The sequence below is a fragment of the Mobula hypostoma genome, chromosome 3 (assembly GCF_963921235.1).
Source record: "Mobula hypostoma chromosome 3, sMobHyp1.1, whole genome shotgun sequence".
Taxonomy (NCBI): domain Eukaryota; kingdom Metazoa; phylum Chordata; class Chondrichthyes; order Myliobatiformes; family Myliobatidae; genus Mobula; species Mobula hypostoma.
In genome coordinates, this window is record NC_086099.1 from 196,683,925 (window position 1) to 196,705,365 (window position 21,441).

The following is a 21,441-nucleotide window of genomic DNA, read 5'->3' on the forward strand; positions in this document are numbered from 1 at the left end:
GACATCAATCTCTAGACATTCCCAATATGATTCCACTATCATTTAACCCACCTGTACCCAAAAAATAAAACAGCTCCAAGATTGGTTTCACTTCTCATCCTGACAATGTGCCTAAATTTTATCATTGTACCCTCACAGAGTAAACTTCCATATTTCTGGAACAATACCAAGTTTCAAAGCCGCTGCACTACCATTGCCTTCTGTTGGACTCAAAGTCAATACTAGGGTGTGGATAACGTTTTCCAACTCAAAAATCACAATCTCCAGACTTTGGTTCTTAATTCCACCTCCTTCTTAATTTTGCATTCAATCCAACCTGTGTCCAGTTTCTGTCCAGATCTTCAGATTCATTGTTCTAACCATCATCAACTCACTTCAACATGCTTCCATGAAGCATGCATCAAAAATAGTGCTTCCTATCAAATCTTACCCAGTACTCCCCTTGCCAGACTGAACTACTGTCAAACCTCTTCAAAGTTCTGCCATGCCTCAACTTGCATTAAATCCATCATCCATCACAGTCACTGAGCAACCTCAAAAAAAGTTGTCCAAATAACCATGCTCAGGTACACTTCATTGCACACTGATATTCCCCACAATTTCTGCCATTTCATCTCCCAACTCATACCAGCCTACTCTTGTTGAGTCTGGAGTTATCTATTGAACTCCTTTTGCCTGGCAAATTGTAGTCCATTCACTAATGGCCCCCTCAAAATTTTCAACTTACTATTCTAGCTCACTCACTTCTATGCTGCATTTTCTACTAGAAAATGCTACAGTTCTCTCAAATACTGCCGAACATTTTTCTCTCAGCCAACATCATTGAAACAGGTTGTTGTTAATTGTTTTCTCATTGCTGTTTTCAGAGACTTATCCTGTACAATCTAAGTACCACAAAACCCGACAGTAGAACAAAGAACGCACTGTCATCAGAAAGCCCCTTATGAGCTGTTTGATACTTCTGGACATAATGAGTCAAAAAAAGATACAAGCAGTTGGTGAGTGAGACTTAGTTTAAATCCTTGGGGACTTCTGTCTATACTAATGTGAAACATTACACCAACCAGACAATTTTATATCTGATCATGCAGCATTGAAAAGTAAGAATGACACTGCGCCAACCATCTCTTATAATATTGTTCCTTCTCCAGAGAATAATGCAAGCTTTGTCACACCTAACTGTCAAACATTCAAGCAATGACAGGGAAATATAGAAAAAGATTCTGAAGCATGGGATTTATCAAATCTTGAAAGGCAGGGTTTAACCAAAGATAGGAACATAGAGAACCTTCAGCACAATACAGGACCTTCGGCCCACAAAGCTGTGCCGAACATGTCCTTACCTGAGAAATTACTTAGTTTACCCAATGCCCTCTATTTTTCTGAGCTCCATATACCTGTCCAGGAGTCTCTTAAAAGAACCTATCGTATCTGCCTCCACCACCGTTGCCGGCAGCCTATTCCATGCACTCACCACACTCTACATAAAAAACTTACCCCTGATATCTCCTCTGTACCTATTTCCAAGCACCTTAAAATTGTGCCCTCTCATGTGAGCCATTTCAGTCCTGGGAAAAAGCTTCTGACTATCCACATGATAAATGCCTCTCATCATCTTATCTACGTCTATCAGGTCACCTCTCATCCTCTGTTGCTCCAAGGAAAAAAGGTCGAGTTCACTCAACCTTTTCTCATAAGGCATGTTCCCCAATCTAGGCAACATCCTTGTAAATCTCCTCTGCACCCTTCTACGGTTTCAACATCTTTCCTATAGTGAGGCGACCAGAACTGAGCACAGTACTCCAAGTGGGGTCTGACTCCAAGTGGGGTCCGAAATAGCTGCAACATTACCTCTCGGCTCCTACACTCAATCACACAATTGATGAAGGCCAATGCACCTTACGCTTTCTTAATCACAGAGTCAACCTGCACGGCAGCCTTGAGTGTCCTATGGACTCATCCCCAAGATCCCGCTGATCCTCCACACTGCCAAGAGTCTTACCATTAATACTATATTCTGTCATCATATTTGACCTATCAAGGTACTCAGCATAGTTTTCTCAGGAAGAAATCCTGACTGACCAATTTGACTGAATCTTTCAAACAGGTCCTCCAAGAGGACCCCAACCATGTCACGGTTTGGAAGCTTGCGTGCCTCAATGACTTGGACAGCTTTGTTGGATGGAGTCAGGGCCTTATACTTAGGCTTTTGGCAGAGCCACTCATGCCAAATAGATCAAAGGGTAGCGGTCAGACTAAGAGTGGTCCACAGGATTTGGGGTTCAGCTCAGGGCTAATAATCCTGACTGGTCAAATAAATTGTTACAGAAATAGCTAATAGGTCCTTCTGTATCTGTGTACAATGGCATATACAGAGATAGAGGTTATTCATTGCTGCCCTAAATGCCAGCCGCATAACAGGCAGTAAGTAATTACAAACAGTTAACAAAGTGTATCAAATGAAGCAGTATGGTTGATGTAGTCTCTATGGACTTCAGTGAGGTCCTTGACAAGGTGTCTTCTGACTGGCAGATCGAAAAAGTTAGGCCCCATGGGACCCAAGCTAAATTGGTAACTTAAAATAAAAGTTGGATAGGTAGTGATGTGGTCGATGGAACCTAACTAAAGAATGCAAAGCTAAAAGGGAAATAAATAGGAAATATTGCAAGAAGCCTTCCCATAGAATTTGGGATTTAAAACCAAAAAGCATAGAGGTTCGTGGTTTAAAGTGAATTTGAGTAAGTACATAAACAAGAGAAAATTTGTAGATGCTGGAAATCCGAGCAACGCACACAAAATGCTGGAGGAACTCAGCAGGCCAGGCAGCATCTATGGAAAAAAGTACAGATGATGTGTGCTCTGGACCCGAGTCCTGCCGAAGGGTTTCCGCTTGAAATGTCGACTGCACTTTTTTCCGGAGACGCTGCATGGCCTGCCGAGTTCCTCCAGCATTTTGTGTGTGTGTTGCTTTCAGAAAGAATATTTTCCTTACAGAGGCTGGATGGAATCTGGGGCATACTTGCTGAAAGGAGTGGGAGAAGCAATGACTTTCACAACATTATTGAATCTAGATGAGTACTTGAATCACCAAGGCATTGAAGGCAATGGGCCAATTGTTGAAAATTAGAATTAACAATGATGGGTACTCAATAGATAATATGGACATGATTTCTTAGCTGAATGACTCAATGATTACTGTTCCACAATTCTCCATAATTGCACTGAAGTGTAATATAAATTTGTTATTAAATAGCTGGTATAACCAATCCCAGACAATAATTTCATGTAAATAAAAACTCACTTTTTTATTTCACGAAGAAGCATTCGGATAAGGATGGTCTGTAATGGCTCAATCATCAGCTTCTTCCACATATCAAGAGCTAGCTGGAAATTAACAAGTATTGGAACAAAGCTGAAACATATCCTGTGCCCAAACATGCAGTGAACAAGAAACAAAAAGTAAGAAAATGGAGGGACCAGGAACTATCACACTCAAAGCCAAAAGTCAACATGTAACAGACCAAATTGATCCATGAGCAAAACATTCCTAATTTTTAAAGTTTCAATATCTGATAATCTCCTTGAAAATACCGTTCCCTTGTGCTTAGAAATTCTCCAAGAAAAACAATACAAACTGAACGACTGAGAAGGGTATGACATGCAGACATAAGTGAAATTGCATCCACCATGAAGTGTGGATCATCTACCTACCCAAAAAGGAACCATGGTATGAATTAAATTCATTGAACGGCATTATCAAAATAAGCACCTGGTGCATGAACACCAATTTTCCAACCCTGGTCTTACAGCTATATCTGATGATGAGGTTGGCCAAAGAGGAGAAGATGGAGCAGAGACTGTCACAGGGAATGGGTGAGACTTGCATCATGAATAGTTTGACAGGTTGCTCAAGCCTCCGAAATAATTCTTGCAGCTTGGTTCTCAGAAGCATAGGACTAATGTAATGAGATTAACAAACTGGGTTTAAAATAAGCAATGAACACCAGTTCCCCATTTCAAGGGACAAATCAATTTAATATTAATGCAAATAGTCTGAGTACATTCATATTAGTTGCAATTGCCTTAGGTCCATAAATGGGCATTATAATGTTAAATCCAGACACAAAGAATGTGGTGAGTTTGTGTTAAGAAGTAACACAATGTCAACAAATATCTCAGCTGACAATGCCTCATCCACAATTAATTGTTCAAATGATCTTCAAAGCTAATTATTGTTCTATCAATAGATTTTTAATATTATATGCAAAAGACTATTCATAAGCAAGTCATAATATCAACAAATACATTTAAAAGATTATAGATAATAAAGTCAATAATGCTTTAGGACTACAATACATAGGAGACTGCAGCCAGCAACTCTACTAAATTTTTGCAACAGGAAGCTCTTTCATTTTAAGTTATTCTGACTAGAATAAGTTGTAGTCAAAGATCAAGACACTCTAAATCATGAGGATGGAAACGAAATCTCTATATATTTTATTTATTTAGAACACAGTCAGATATCTAAGGAAAGTAGAGGCTCACGGTGGCGTGATTGTCAAAGAGCTAAGTGACTCCAAACCAAAAGGTCCCACATATATGGGCCCCATCTAGAAGGTTATGCTAAAACAAAAAGAACAGGAGAGAATGAAAATATGATTGTTCAGATGGCTTCCCAAGGAATATTAGGATGGAGTGACCGAAAGGTGGATGTAGTGCATGATGAGAAACGACACAGAAGCAGCAGAGCAAGGGGATTGTGTAGTTCGAGAGACAATGCCCTCTACAGCCCTGAATTGGAATCAAGAAGGGTGTGCTCTAGGCATGGGATATCACAAAGCACATGGCAATTATTTTGAAGTAGTTGAGTTAATGGTAAATCCAACTATCAAGATTAATGCTGGAACAAATTATATAAAAAAAAACACATGAATCAAATGCTGGAACCTAAATTAAAAGGACCCGAAGCATATATTCTAGATCAGGGGTTTCCAACCCTTTTTTTTTAAATGCCAATGAGATTTACCATTAACTGAGGGGATCCCAAGGTTGGGAACCCTTGCTCTAGATTATTAGTTGGGCATTAGACTAACCAGATACTGTGATGAAAAAACATTCAAGAAAGTAAAAAAAGGTTCAAAGATCGAATTTAATGTCAGAGAAATGTATACAATATACATCCTGAGATGCTTTTTCTTCGCAAACATTCACGAAAACAGAGAAGTGCCCCAAAGAATGAACAACAGTTAAACGTGAGAACCCCAAAGTCTTCCCCCCAGCTTCCCCCTCCCACGCGTAAGTGGCCACGAGCAACAATCCCCCTTCACCCCCACTGGCAAAAAACTGGTACAAAACCTTTTTCTGGGATAAGAGTGCTGCTGAAGCCGTACTAATAAGATGGGTTCTAAGCTGAACCAGAGTGGGATTTGTGTACTGACAGATAGGGTAAGCAGAGAGCTCAGACCAGCTAAAAACTGGCAAAACAAAAATATAGAGGAAAAGTGTACGCTTGAAGGAATGAAATTAACTTACATATACCATGAGGTAGGAACACAATTAGGGACAAACTTTCAAGGAATAAATGGAGCTGGAGTATTGAAGGAGAACTACAATAAGATTTCCATTAAAAAAAAATGTGCAAACAGCAGCAAGATCCCGAGATGTCATAAAGAATGAGATGCAGTAGGGATTCCTAACAAGTATCAGCAAGGAAAAAGACTAATTTTACAGATCACATGATGCAATCTATTTAATGGAAACCAATAAAATGATTCAGTTGTTATTCTTCATGTTGCTAGCATAATGCAGTGAAAAGTACAGCACTTCCCGGGTTTTCTCACTTGACAAATAAATAAACAATGACATGACAAATAAACAAGAGAAAAATCAAAAACAGGAAGATATTTTGCTCCCTTATTCGACATCTTGAATGCATTCCCAACAATTAGATTGTTAATGGGCCAGTGATAAAAGGGGTCAATATGATATACAGAAATGTTGCTGATAGTGTTGTGTCAGAAACTGACATAAACAGGAAGCTAGCCTTTAGCAGCTAAGGTGCTGGGAACCCAGTGTGAACTTCTACTCAACCTCCTGATTGTACACAGGTGTGTCTTTCTTTTTGGCTGTGTTGTTCTGCCCACATTAGAGATATCTGTGTGGTAACAAGCTCAATAGCATTCAGTTCTTTACACAACACAAGGCACGAGGTTTGGGAGAGTTAGCGAAACAGTAAGATCCATCACATTCAGCAGGCAGAAAAGCTCGAGACTAAAAGAGACTGTAGTGTCTTCCCCTTTCCTTTTTAGTCCTGAAGAAGGTTCTCGGCCTGAAGCAAGTGTTTCTTCATTTCCATAGATGCTGCCTGGTCTGCTGAGTTCCTCCAGCATTTTGTGTGTTGCCATAGAATTGGAGCAGTTTGTCAATAGCACAGAATAAGTGCTGCCTGAAGCTGCAAAAAGGATCATGGTTGGTGTGTTGCCTCCCAGATGCAAGAGTCAGAGATGTCTCCAAGTGGCAGCAGGGCACTCTGGAAGAGGAGGGTGAACAGCCAGTTGTCATGCTGCCTGTTGGTAGCAACGATATAGGGAAAAAGCAGGAGGCGACCCTACAAGCCAAATTTGGGGAGCTAGGACATATGTCAAAAAGGAGTACCTCATAGGTAATAATCTCAGGATCAATATCTCTGCCACATGCTCATCAAAATAGAACTAGCACCATACTTAGGATGAATATGTGGCTTTAGCAGTGGTGCAGGAAGAAGAGCTTCAGATTCTTGAAGCATTGGAAATGGCTCTGGGGGAGTTGGAGCCAGTACAAACCAGATGGTCTACACCTGGAGAGGTCTGCAATCAATATCTTAGGGGCAACACACACAAGATGCTGGAGGAAATCAGCAGGGCAGGCAGCACCTATGGAAAAGAATGCAGTTCACATTTCAGGCCGAGACCCTTCAGCAGGACATATCAACTTGGCCTGTACAGGTGTCCCCCCGCTTTTCGAACATTCGCTTTACGAAACCTCGCTGTTATGAAATACCTATATTAGTTCCCTGTTTTCGCAAACAGAAGGTGTTTTCACTGTTACGAAAAAAAGCAGCATGCAAGAAAAGCAGCACGCGAGAAAAGCAGCGTGCGATAAACGGCAGCGCGCTCCCCGAGCAGCCGCTCTCCCCAGGATTCGGAACAGCATTCTCGCCAGCATTGCTTAAATACGTGCCTGTGAGCAGCCGTTAGCAAGATGAGTTCTAAGGAGTTGGAAAAGCGTAACGGTGTTACACTTAGTGTAAAACTAGACATAATTAAGCATTTCGATCGTGGTGAACTAAGTAAGGACAAAGTGAGGAAGCTGATGAAGTAAGGACAAAGTGAGCTTGTGGAAGCTGACGAAGACGATGTTGAAGAGGTTTTGGCATCCCATGACCAAGAACTGATAGATGAAGAGCTGATGCAATTGGAAGAGGAAAGGATAACAATCGGAACCGAGTGCAGTAGCGAAAGTGAAGCAACTACGTGAGATTTTTGCTGCAATGATAAAGTACGACTTTAATTTTGAAAGGGTACGTAGGTTTAGGGGATATTTGCAGGATGGTTTGAGTACTTACAACGAACTGTATGGTAGAAAAATGCGCGAGGCTCAGCAGTCAAGCAAGCCTTCCACATCAGCCACAGCAGACGACGAACCTCAACCTTCGACATCAAGGCGGGCAATCATAGGAGAAGGTGAGCTGCCTGCCCTAATGGAAACAGATGACATCCCAGTGTCCCACCACCCCAGCCCTCAGGCTGCGGACAATTACCAATTCGCGGAGAATGCAGCGGTAGCCAGGAGGCACACAGCACATCTTTAAGAAAAAAGCCCAAATAAACATGCTAATTAATTAGGTGCCGCCCGACACATAATTGTCGGCCCAGATCAGAGGCAATGCAATCGCCTCTGATCTGGGCTGACATGTACGTGCCGGGCAGCACCTAATTAATTAGCATGTTTATTTTGGCTTTTTTCTTAAAGATGTGCTGGATGCCTCCCGGCTACTGCTGTATCCCTGCATTCTTCGCGGTAATGTATCGGTCGGCGGCCCGGAGGGTGGGGGCCACTGCACCACCCCAACCTGCGACGACTCAGTCTGACACACCATCATAAGTGTGCTCGCTGTCTTCCTGATTCCCGTAAGTGATTCTACTTTATATAGGCTGTGTATTTTTACGTGTTATTTGGTATGATTTGGCAGCTTCATAGTTTAAGGGTTATTGGAGAGCGTGTTTTTGCCAACAGTGCCTGCGTGAGATTTTCTGCCCAGAGCGCTTACGTGAGATTTTCGCTACAGAGATCTGTGTAGGCAATCGTTGTAGAGAAGTATTTCTACTTTATATAGGCTGTGTATTTAACATATCATTCCTGCTTTTACTATATGTTACTTTTATTTTAGGTTTTATGTGTTATTTGGCATGATTTGGTAGGTTATTTTTGGGTCTGTGAATGCTCACAAAATTTTCCCATATAAATAAATGGTAATTGCTTCTTCGGTTTACGACATTCCTGTTTACGAACCATTTCATAGGAACGCTTTACCTTCGGATGGCGGGGGAAACCTGTACTCTTTTCTATAGGTGCTGTGTTCCTCCAGCATTTTGTGTGTGTTGCTTGGGTTTCCAGCATCTGCAGCTTTTCTCTTGTTTGTCATATACTCGGGGAATCGTTTGCTAATGCTGTTGGGGAGGGAGTATGGCAGGGGGACTAGAACCCAGGCAGAAGAACACAGGGAAGCAATCCAAAGAGTAAAGTTAAAAGTCGAGTACAGAAAAGTCAAATCCAAAGGACACAAGTTGATTATAGTCCGTGAGCCAGGGCCCCAAATTTGGGCCACCGGTACCATCTGGGGGGAATAATTCTGATAGTGATTTTTGGCAAGGTACACACCTCTAGTGCTAGAAAATATGTGATAGCATTGCAGTGGTGGTAGCTTTCTGTGCTCTGTGCGGGATGATCAAATCATTCTTAGACCATGTGTGGACAGATCGTGTCTAACAAGCCTGATAAGAGTTCTTTAAGGAGGTGAGTAGGCATATAGATGAGGGTAGTGCAGTGGACGTGATTTATATGGATTTTAGTAAAGCATTTGACAAGGTTCCACACCGTAGGCTTATTCAGAAAGTCAGAAGGCATGGGATCCAGGGAAGTTTGGCCAGGTGGATTCAGAATTGGCTTGCCTGCAGAAGGCAGAGGGTCGTGATGGAGGGAGCACATTCAGATTGGAGGATTGAGACTAGTGGTATCCCACAAGGATCTGTTCTGGGACCTCTACTTTTCGTGATTTTTATTAACGACCTGGATGTGAGGATAGAAGGGTGGGTTGGCAAGTTTGCAGACGACACAAAGGTTGGTGGTGTAGTGTAGGGGATTGTCAAAGATTGCAGAGAGACATTGATAGGATGCAGAAGTGGGCTAAGAAGTGGCAGATGGAGTTCAACGTGGAGAAGTGTGAGGTGGTACATTTTGGAAGGACAAACTCCAAGGCAGAGTACAAAGTAAATGGCAGGACACTTGGTAGTGTGGAGGAGCAGAGGGATCTGGGGGTACATGTCCACAGATCCCTGAAAGTTGCCTCACAGGTGGATAGGGTAGTTAAGAAAGCTTATGGGGTGTTAGCTTTCGTAAGTCGAGGGATAGAGTTTAAGAGTTGCGAGGTAATGATGCAGCTCTATAAAACTCTGGTTAGGCCACACTTGGAGTACGGTGTCCAGTTCTGGTCGCCTCACTATAGGAAGGATGTGGAAGCATTGGAAAGGGTACAGAGGAGATCTACCAGGATGCTGCCCGGTTTAGAGAGTATGCATTATGATCAGTGATTAAGGGAGCTAGGCCTTTACTCTTTGGAGAGAAGGAGGATGAGAGGAGACATGATAGAGGTGTACAAGATAATAAGAGGAATAGATAGAGTGGATAGCCAGCGCCTCTTCCCCAGGGCACCACTGCTCAATACAAGAGACACGGCTTTAAGGTAAGGGGTGGGAAGTTCAAGGGGGATATTAGAGGAAGGTTTTTTACTCAGAGAGTGGTTGGTGTGTGGAATGCACTGCCTGAGTCAGTGGTGGAGGCAGATACACTAGTGAAGTTTAAGAGACTACTAGACAGGTATATGGAGGAATTTAAGGTGGGGGTTTATATGGGAGGCAGGGTTTGAGGGTCGGCACAACATTGTGGGCCGAAGGGCCTGTACTGTGCTGTACTATTCTATGTTTTATGTTCTATGTGAACGACATGGCCGGTGACTTGAACCAACAGAAGTTGAACAATCTGCTGCAAAGTCCACTCTTAGCCGAGCTGATAACCCTGTGGACAGACTTTCTGGAACACCTCCGTCACAACAATGGAGAGCTATCCGCATTCTGGATATCATACATTGACATGGTAGAGAACGTAGTACTTGGGCTTCTGCGCGCCTCTCGTGAGGGGGACTGGGAGTTGCACCTCCATGCTATAAGAACCATGATCCCATGGTGCTTTGCCTATGATAAGATGAATTATGCCAGGTACCTGTCCCCTTACTTTGCTCAGATGATGAACCCTTCTGTGTATGAGGCCTTCAAGACAGGCCAATTCTCAGTGCAGCTGTCAAGTAGCAACCCCTTCGGGCAGATCTCTATGGACCAGGCTATTGAAGCCACAGTGAACAAAGACACACAGACTCCTGGAGGCACATCACAGTTCAGCCTGAATGCTGGAGCTATCAAGCGTTACTACATAACAGCTGAGCACCGCAGTGCATTCCTGGGACAGCTAAGGGAGATGGTGCAAGGCAACAAATCAGATCTTTGTCATGCAGAGTTTCAGCGGCCAAGAATCCAGAAAGATGAGGAAGCAGTTTCAGCAGTGGTTAGCCTCACACATGAATGGGTCAACCCATTTGCAGAGAAAAGGGACCTCATTAGCATCTCTACGGCAACGACAGCCACCAAAGACATTGCCTCCAACCTGATGAAGGCATATGAGATCGGTGAACAATGCTATGCAACCTTCAAGGATGAGAGACTAGAGAAAGACCCACCAGCAAAGAAATTCCATGACCCAATGAAAACCAACAAGTTGAAAATATTCAGTGATATGTGTAAGAAGACAGAAATGAAATTAAATGGGAGGGTGATCATCTTGAAAACAGACAGGTCTTTGTTTGGATGCATCATAGTGATGGCACAAGGGCACAGTCTACGTATGGAAGATATCCTTTCTCACCCCCTTGGACCATTGCCCTGCGCCCTGTCCACACCAGAATGATTGCTGAGAAAGACAAGTAAAGCTACTTTAGCCACAACCTTGCAGAAAAGTGTAGCAGTAGAAGAGCAACTCCCAGGAAACTCTGCTACAGTGGTTGATGGAATGAACTTGGACCAAAGAGAGAAAGGTGATCAAGCTACTTTCAGAGATGTTGCCACAACAAGTCTGGGTATGGCTCTGAGGGAAGGCAGTCAGAGTAGCAGAACAGATGTCGTGTTCAACACATACAAGGAGAACTCTATCAAGAATAGGGGACCGTGCACAATTCTGATTTGATGGAGACAGACATGAGTGCATCGCGGAACATCTGGAAAACTTCTGAAATGTCTGCTTTGCTACCACTGCTACTGTGTGGTAACCAGAATCTCTGCAGTTGAAGGCCTCGAAATCCTCAGCTTTGCGTGTTTCAGCGGCCGGGGAGAGGTTGAAGGCGCTCGGCAGAGGATGGCGCTCGGGAGGCTGTATCGGAGAGGCTGCTCGGAAGCTCGGAGTTTTCGGATGGATGGACTCAATGTTGGCTGTGGTCGGCTGCTTCCAAGGTATCGGTAAGTTGACGGTGCCTGGAGGTTTATGGCAGGGAGTTTCTCCCTTTTGCCGCCGCTATCGGGGACTCGGGAGTTGAACGACTCGGGGACTTTGAGACTATTTTTTTTTACTGTGCCCATGGACTGTTCTTCATCAAATTATGGTATTGCTTTGCACTGCTGCAACTATATGTTATAATTATGTGGTTTTGTCAGTGTTAGTCTTTGGTCTGTCTTGTTTTCTGTGATATCACGCCGGAGAAACATTGTATCATTTCTTAATGCATGTATGCATTTCTAAATGACAATAAAAGAGGACTGAGTGTTCTCATAATCTAATAGTGAAAGATCTCTACGGGGTGAAGAGACTGGTCATGAGTTGCAGGGTATCACAGGCACACAGATGGTGAGGTAGTGGAGGAGCTTCCTGACCAAATTCAGTTACAAAAATAGTCTCATTGGCTTCATAGTCCATGAATGGAGGAAGGCAGAGTACAGAGCAAAGCTACAGGAGAAGATTCTGTATGCAACTGTGAATGACAAATGTTACAGAATCACATCTCAAGACAGCGAGGTGTCAGCTCTTCAGTGTCAACAAGAAACAGATGGCCGCCTACTTCTCCATGCTGCCCATGCCACAAGAGAGGGACACCAATCTGTAGTGATCTGCTCAGAAGACACAGATGTTTTTATCATGTCTTTAGCATTTTGTGACAAGATTGAGGCCCCATTGTTCCAGAAGGGTGGCACTAGAACCCATACAAGGCTTGTAGACATCAGGAAGGTTGCTGCCACTGTTGGCATAGAGGTTTGTAGGGCTCTCATCGGGTTGCACGCATATACAGGATGTGACACTGTAAGCGCTTTTGCAGGCAAAGGGAAGACAAGTGCCCGAAAACTTCTGACCAACAACAGGGAAACTCAGGACACATTCTTAAGAGTTATGAAAGTATGGAAAGCAGCCTTTGATTAAATATATACATTTTAAAACCAAATGGGGCCTAAGTTATATGGCCGTGTGGAACCCCACATTTGAATTATTGTACTATAATTCTATATGCTATGACAAAAGCTTAAGATTGCTTTGATTTGATACAATACGGAAAATATCATGACATTGATAAAACTCCAGAAATCTCTCCAAATGAGGCTTTTTTACCTTTTGGGGGGGGGGACATTTTCTGCTATACTGTGTTAATATAGAATATATACAAAAAGTGATTACTTATTTGAAGTAATAAAGCTACCACTAGTGCAATGCTATCCCATATTTTCTAACTCTAGGGATGTATACCTTGCCAAAAATCACTATGAGCATTATTCCCCTCAGATGGTACCGATCAATCCTACTGGCTCACGGACTATTAGATTCTAAAAGGATAATGAGAGTAAGGGCATTTAACCTGAATACCCGTAAGTGTTCAAAATAAGGTCAGTGAACTTGTATCCTAAATTCAAAATCACACAAATCAGTGCAAAGGGATATGTTAATATAGAATATATACAAAAAGTGATTACTTATTTGAAGTAATAAAGCTACCACTAGTGCAATGCTATCCCATATTTTCTAACTCTAGGGATGTATACCTTGCCAAAAATCACTATGAGCATTATTCCCCTCAGATGGTACCGATCAATCCTACTGGCTCACGGACTATTAGATTCTAAAAGGATAATGAGAGTAAGGGCATTTAACCTGAATACCCGTAAGTGTTCAAAATAAGGTCAGTGAACTTGTATCCTAAATTCAAAATCACACAAATCAGTGCAAAGGGATATGATTTAGTGGCCATTACAGAACATAGTACTGTAAGGGTAGTGCTCTTAATTAAGGACGAGACCAGGGCGATTCATGAGAGATGATATAAGATCTAAGGAAAAAAATGTCAAGTCCATGTAGGTAGGGATTAGGAATAATAAAGGGAAAAAGCAAAGTTGTCTACAGGTCACTGAATCATAACATTGCAGTGACACAAGCAACAAACCAAGAAATATCTGATGTATGTAAGAATGGAACAGCAGTTGTCATGGGAGACTTTAATTTGCACACAAATTGGGTGAACAAGTCAGTTGAGGCACTCTTCAGGTGGACTTCATAAAATGCTTCGATGATAGCTTTCTTGATGAGCATGCTAGTGAACTTGCAAGGGAAAATGCTAACATAGATCTGGCCCTGTGCAATGGGATAGGTAAAATTAAGGATCTTCTACTTAAGGATTCTTATGGAAAGAGTGATCACAGTATAACCAGATTTCTTACACGAATGACGGGTGCAATAGCTGGATCAAAAATCAGTGTGTTACATCTGACTAACGGAGACCACAACAGGATGAAGGCTGGTAAACATAACACAGGCTACATGATGAGACAGTTGAACAACAGTGTTAGACTTTTAAAGAGAGTTTTCACAGGGCCCAACAAGTGTGCATTCCAGTTAAAAGCAAAGGTAGTAATGGTAGTGAGAGCCAGCCAGCCTTGGATAACAATGGAAATAAAAGAAGGCATCAAGCTAAAAGCTTATGCATACAAAGTCATCAATAATGGGAAACTAGAAGATTGGGAAAACCTTTAAAAGCAACAAAAAAAAACACAAATCAAACAATAAGGAAAGGGAAGACACAATAAAAGTAAACTTACATTAAATATAAGAACTTAGGGCAGAAGCTGCTATAAATTAAATGAGGCAGAAAAGAGTGGCTCAGGTGAAAGCAGGTCCCTTGGAAGATGAGAAGGGGAAATTAATATTGGGTATTGTGGAAACAGTCAAAGCTTCAAACGACTACCTTGCATCAATCTTCATGTTGGAGGTTGTCTAACATGCAAAGAGATATGCTAAGGATGTGATGGGAGGTGAGGATCTCAATACAACCAATATCACTGAAGAGGCAGTGATGAGCAAACTAATGGACCTAAAGGCAGACATGTCCCCGGTCCAAATGGGATGTATCCCAGGATACTGAAAGAAATGGAAGTTATAGCAGACGCATTTGTGATAATTTACCAAAATTCTCTGGACCGTGGACAGGGCCCACCAGATCGGAAGGCAGCGAATGTTATATCACTGTTTAAAGAAGCATGTAGGTATAAAGTGGGTAACTATAGGTCAGTTAGCTTAACATCTGTACTTGTGAAAATGCTGGAAGCTATCATAATACTTTTCCCAGAGCAATGAATCCAGAGAATTTCCTGGCCAGGGAAGCAGAGAGCCCATCTCATTAAATGTATTTAAGAAACAGTTTGATAGATTTTTGCATTGAAGGAAAATAAGGGTTAATGGGAAAAGGCAGGAGTCCACAGACAAATCAGCCTTGATTTGATTGAATGACAGAGAAGATTCAATGGGCTAGATGGCCTACTCCTGCTTCTATTTCTTATGTTAGTTCCATATCCAGTAGAAACCATTGCTCTTCCTCTACCATTTACTTCTGAATCTAAATTAATGATTTGGGTACAAATATAAAAGGGTATGATAAGTAAATTTGCAGAAGACATGAAAATTAGTGTTGCTTTGATAGCAAGGAGGATAACTGTAGACTGTGGGAAGATGGTGATCACTTGGTAAGATGGGTACAGCAATAGTGGTGGAATTGAAGGTGATGCACTTTGGGAGGCCAAACAAGGATAAGATCTACACAATGAATGGTGAAGCCTTTTCGAGATTCAGAAGTTATTAATTAGTTGTTATTATTAAGGCATTAATTCCAACAAAAACAATCCTTCAGTCAAACATGTTCTAATGCACATTGCGAGCAGTAATCAGTTTTGAAATTGAAAGGACAGTTCTACAGAGCACTGGTCCACAATTGGATACTGGCTGCTGAAGAGATATGGTTTGTAAACTGACCTGACCATGGAACGTTCTCGTATGCATCAGCCACACGCAAGACAAAGGGATACGTTAACTGGCCTACATCCAACCAGGATCAGATGTCTGCAGTTAAGCAACTTTGAGATCAAAAAACTTCCAGAACTTCCAGAAATGTGGTCATAGGCAAATTTGCTCATCTAATATTTGGGTTATCTATATATTCATTGGGTCAGCTTTCAGAACACAAATTTTTCATGTGTGGATTCAGTCTATGAAGCTTTCAGACAATCTATATGAATTACTTTGTCCCACAAAAGGTATTTGAACATTTAGAAGTGTTTTCCAAGTTACAGTACGCTCCCATTATAAATATCTAATTCAATCAAACTGATTGTCACAACAAAATATCAAAGTATTGTGGCCTTTTGCTATTACAATTGTGCTGGATCATCTCCTTTTATCTTTTTTCTGAGAAACTTTTATGTACACATTCCACTGAAGGGGTAACTGTGGATGATGAAGGCTGGTATCTAATAACATTTAAGAAATAGAGCATGAAGGGATACAGGGAGAAGGTAGGAGATTGGGGCGGAGAAGAAAATTGGATCAGCCATGATGGAATGGCAGAGCAAACTCAATGGGCCAAATGGCCTAAATCTATTCCCATATCTTATGGTCTTTAGACGAAACAATCTGCAGCAACACACACAAAATGCTAGAAGAACTCAGCAGGCCAGTCAGCATTTACAGGAAAAAAAAGTTCACATTTCATGCTGAGACTCTTCATCAGGACTGGAAAAATAAGATCATAAGTTAGAGCAAGAAGGTTGGGGAGGGGAGGAAGAAGTACAAGGTGGTAGGTGACAGGTGAAACTGGGGGGAGGGGGTGGGGAGGGGTGAAGTAGAGAGCTGGGAAGCTGATCGGTGAAAGAGATAAAGGGCTGGAGAAGAAAGAACATGATTGGAGAAAGTAAAAGACCATGGAAGGGAAAGGGAAAGGGGAGGAGCATCCAAGGGAGGTGTTGGGTAGATAAGGAGATGAGATGAGAGAGGGAAATGGAAACGGGAATTTAAGAAACACCTAAGAATAAGTACTTGAATTACCAAGACATAGAAGCTATGACCATGTACTGGTAACAGTACACTTGGGTAATCAATTGCTAATCTGGACATGAAGGCCCCATTTCTGTGCTGTATTTTGCTCTGCCTTGTTGGTTTCATTCAATATTCAAACAAAACAGCCCTTAACATAACTCTTCCATGCCCAGGCTGCAAAAGGAGGAGGATTGGGCATGGGACTAGCAATTCCATCTGATTAAAAATCCAGAGATACAGAAACTTCAAAGACCTCATCCCTGGGACAGGAAGGACCTTTGCCTAGAAGACATATGAAGTCATATGGTGAAAGTGGAAGGCAATCAACCTTCTATCAGCCCAGGACAGAGACCTCTTAGTGAGCTGCTGTTGGCAGCCTATACCACAGTAGGCATGATGGACTTAAGAAGCTGTCTTGTTGATCAAAAGAATATTTTATTTAGAAGAGCTTACCTCGCCTATCTCCATCAATGGCTCAATAATGTCCACTCCACCATATCCATACTGAAGATCAGCTTCTGTCAGTTTGTTCTTCTTGATGAACTGTGTGTTGAGATATCTGTGGTAACAGAACAATTTTTTAAAAACGTCAGGGATTCAGCAAGGCAAGAAGACCTATCAGCAGCATTTCAAGTTAACTGCCATTTGATACTCACACCTAAAAATAAACGCATGCAAGTTTACAAATGTAATCAAGATTTCAACTCCAATTTTAAGTGTTTTTACAGTGTTCTAGTTTTTCACGACCAACGCAGATAATAAGCTGCAAAGTAAATCACAAGGATGTACGCAAGTTTGAACATTTGTTAATTCACTCTTCAAACATCAACCAGCGAATATAGTGGATTAACAAAATATATTTTAAGAGCTACAATGTCAAAAACAATATAAACCATTTCCCAAGCTACTGAGTGCTCAGATTTCCACCATGTTGATAAGAATCACAATATTTATATTTTATCATCTAATGAACAATTATCCAAAACAAATATAAGCCTTAAAATAATACAAATATATTTTAAAGAACAAATATATTTACCTATATAAACAGTCCATATAATCTGCACCTTTACTGTACTCTTCCCAATATTTATGGTACATTATCAAAATCTTTTCTTCAGAATCCAAAACTTTCTGCAAATAACAGTATATCAACAGTATCACTTCGAAGACAAAAGTACTTTGTAAGTAATGCCAGCTGAACAACCTTAATGATCTTAAAGGTATAAATCAATATTCAAATCTATGACAACTTAATATGGAAATTAAGGATTGATGTGGAGATTTATTTATTGAGCCAAGAATTTACACACAACTGGAAGCACGCCACATTGCGATGAAATGATACTCATAAGTGTGGAACTTTAAAGTTGCAAAAAAAAAGATTTTTAGACTCACAAACAGGACAAAATCTGCAGATGCTGGAAATCCAAGCACACACAAAATGCTGGAGGAACTCAGTAGGCCAGGCAACATCTACAAAAAATAGTAAGCAGTCGATGTTTTGGGCCAAGACCCTTCAGCAGGACTAGAGAAAAAAAGATGATGAGTCAGAGCTTGAAGATGGAGGAAGCGGAGGGAGAATACAATGTGATAGGTGAAACTGTGAAAGGAGGTGGGGTGAGGTAAAGAGCTGAGAAGTTGATTGATGAAAGAGATACAAGGGCTAGAAGGGTGAATCCAATAGGAGAGGATATAAAGCCATAGAAGAAAGAAAAAGGGGGAGGAGCACCAAAGGGCGGTGATGGGCAGGCAAGGAGATGAAGTGAGAGAGGAAATAGAGGATGGGAAATAGATAAGGGGCAGACCATTATCGAAAGTTCAAGGAATTGATGTTCATGCCATCAGGTTGGAGTCTACCCTTACGGAATATAAGGTGTTGCTCCTCTAACCTGAGTGTGGCAGAACAAGTGCTACACCTGCCCCTACACCTCCTCTCTCACTACCATTCAGGGCCCAAAACACTCCTTCCAGGTGATACGATACTTCACCTGTGAGTCTGTTAAGGTCATCTAATATATCCGGTGCTCCCAGTGTGGCCTCTTGTCTATCGGTGAGACCCGATGTAGATGGAGTGACAGCTTCACCGAGCACCTACCCTCCATCCACCAGAAAAAGTGGGATCTCTCAGTGGCCACCCATTTTACTTCCACTTTCCATTATGACATGTCCATCCAGTGCCTCCTCTACCGTCGCGATGAGGCCACACTCACGTTGAACAAGCAACACTTTATGTCCTGTCTGGGGTAGTCGCCAACTTGATGGCACGAACAATGATTTCTTGAACTTCTGGTAATAACACCCCACCTTCTCTGTTCCACATCCCCCTTTTCCCTCTGCCCTCTCACCTTAACTCCTTGCCTCCCACCTTCACCTAGCACCTTGTGTTTCTTCCTCCACTCCCCCCACCTTCTAACTCTGACTCATCTTTTTTTCTTCCAGCCCTGATGAAGGATCTCAACCCAAAATGTCCACTGCACTTTTTTCTACAGATGCTGAGATCCTCCTGCACTTTGTGTGTGTTGCTTTTCTTTAGACTTGTCATTTTCTGAGATATTTATTCCCAAAGTTAGCTTGAGATTTGGACTAATTATCCAAATTTAATGTTTTCCAAAAGTTAAGGTGAAAAGTAATTGTTTTTAACAAAAGCAAAATTTTCAGCAATGGATCCATCAAAAAAATTGGTACTTGTGGATGCACAGAGGGCACTGAAAGTACACAAAGTTCAAAGTTAAAACTGCTTAAGCGTAATGGTTCAATGTTTTACACTAAATAACAGTGAGTGTAATTTCATCTAAAAACTGTGCCTCATTGGGTATTTTCCATGAAAGCTCTCTATCAATATGAACCTGGACCAGCAATGATAGTCAATTTTCATCCTTCATCACAAAAGAATGGGTCAAGTGAAGGAAATCATACCAAATACTCCACATTCTGATTAAATCAACTACTACAACATGAGGGCTAATCTGTATGATTTGGGATGAAATGGGGAATAATAATAAAATTGAGGAAATGTGAGATGATCCTAAAATTACTATCACTCGTAAGATATTCCAAATGTTAAAACCAATTCAACAGGGAAATTTGTTGGAAGCACGCTGTTGAACAGGTCTGCATGAATTGTGGTTTAAGTGCCGACATGTAGTTGAATACCTTGATCAAAATCTTATAATGTATTTGTCTGTGCAACACTCAATAAGGTTGAATAATTTATGCTGCCACTTTTACCATTTTAACAGTTTTCCCTTCACTATCTTTCACAACTATTCACGATTATTGATCACCTGTAAAGATTAAATAATATGCAGAGAATTTCAATTCCTTTCTGGCTCTGCATTTCAGTTGCTGACTGCAGCATGTAAAAGTCTACATTAAATGGCTTGGAAGTAAAAGATATACCTTGTATAGAAGTTGGACGTGATTTTCCAGAAAGATTTTTGTTTCTGTGTAGAGTCGCTCTCCCAGAGGTTCTGGGTAGGCCACACACAAAGCATATATGTCTCTGAGCAGAATATTAAGGGCCTTTATGAAATCAACGATGATGGGATATATTAAAAAGGATAAGAATAAAACTTTTAGAAGTCTCAAAGTGTTCAATATTAAGTGGTGAATAACTTCTAAATGCTGTTTTCAGAATAGTGTTGAACTGTCCATTTTTTCAGTTTTGGTAATGATATGCCCATGATCATTTGGAAGTATCAGATGACAGAATTTGATGAAAAATCAGAATTATAGCCTATCTGAAAATTATCATGCAATACATATATTAAATTGGCACAGATTAAAACAATATTTATGAACTATTATGCTCTTCGATCAAAACCATTTTTTGTAAAATTATCAATTAACAAAAGGATAAACAAGTGGCTGCAATAATTTCCCATGACAAGGACACGTGTACTATAACAAACATATTCATAGGATTGTTGATGAAATCAAATGAATCCAAAAATTCTTCACAATAGAATACATTGCAAATTCAATGAAAACCCCTCCTCGAGGGAATGCTATTTTGCTTTTAAGGTTTCGAAATGCATTTGAGTTTGCATCATTTTTCAATAATATAGCAGACTAAAACCACAATTCTTTCATTTGATCATCAAGGATACGAAAAGCGGTCATTCCAAGTCGCTCTCTCAACGTAATCCAGCATGACAACAGCTTTGATTGTTGTCAGGAGCTTGTTCCATGTTTCATCGAAATCCACCACACGTGGTTTCAGGGACATTGTAGGGCACTTAAAAGGCAAAGACAAAACTTTGATTATTTTTTTTGTTATTATGATTTTCAATATGCCAGTTGTTGAAACAAAATAGACAACTCTGTATTGCTTCAACATCAAACTGTGGATCCCAAAGCATTTTCTAAAATAAATATTTTCTATTGTGCATAAAGAGCAAAAATAAGTACTTCCCAAACATTCAAGAAAGATGCTTTCAATGATTTACCTATGAATATAGGGAGGAATAATTTCTAACAGCAGATAAACTGCAGACATCCAATAAACAGTTTCAGTAAAAAAAATATTTTTTCTATGAATTTAGCTAAAAACATAATCTTAGTCTTAATATAGTTTATTAATTTATTCATCTCAACTGTTTTTTCCTCAATAACTATGGAAATTCACTACTAGCTAAACCACTAATCAGAGATATATTTAGCTAAAATTTGAATTATTCACTGTTATCAAGGAATTGTTAAAAAATGCTATATTTCGAAGATTACTTCATGTTCTCT

At 40.9% G+C, this 21,441-nt stretch overlaps 1 protein-coding gene across 2 annotated transcripts in view; it reads right to left on the reverse strand.

Moving 5' to 3' along the window:
• cul2 (cullin 2) overlaps window positions 1–21,441 on the reverse strand; it is a 71,130-nt gene that overhangs the window by 46,190 nt on the left and 3,499 nt on the right. For both annotated transcript variants that reach the window (XM_063044365.1, XM_063044366.1), the window contains exons 2-6: window positions 20,814–20,941; window positions 20,104–20,206; window positions 17,741–17,835; window positions 17,155–17,260; window positions 3,302–3,384 (exon numbers count right to left, since the gene is read on the reverse strand). In XM_063044365.1, the coding sequence (XP_062900435.1) occupies window positions 3,302–3,384; window positions 17,155–17,260; window positions 17,741–17,835; window positions 20,104–20,206; window positions 20,814–20,932 (506 nt within the window). In that variant the 5' untranslated portion in view covers window positions 20,933–20,941. The remainder of the gene's footprint in view (window positions 1–3,301; window positions 3,385–17,154; window positions 17,261–17,740; window positions 17,836–20,103; window positions 20,207–20,813; window positions 20,942–21,441) is intronic.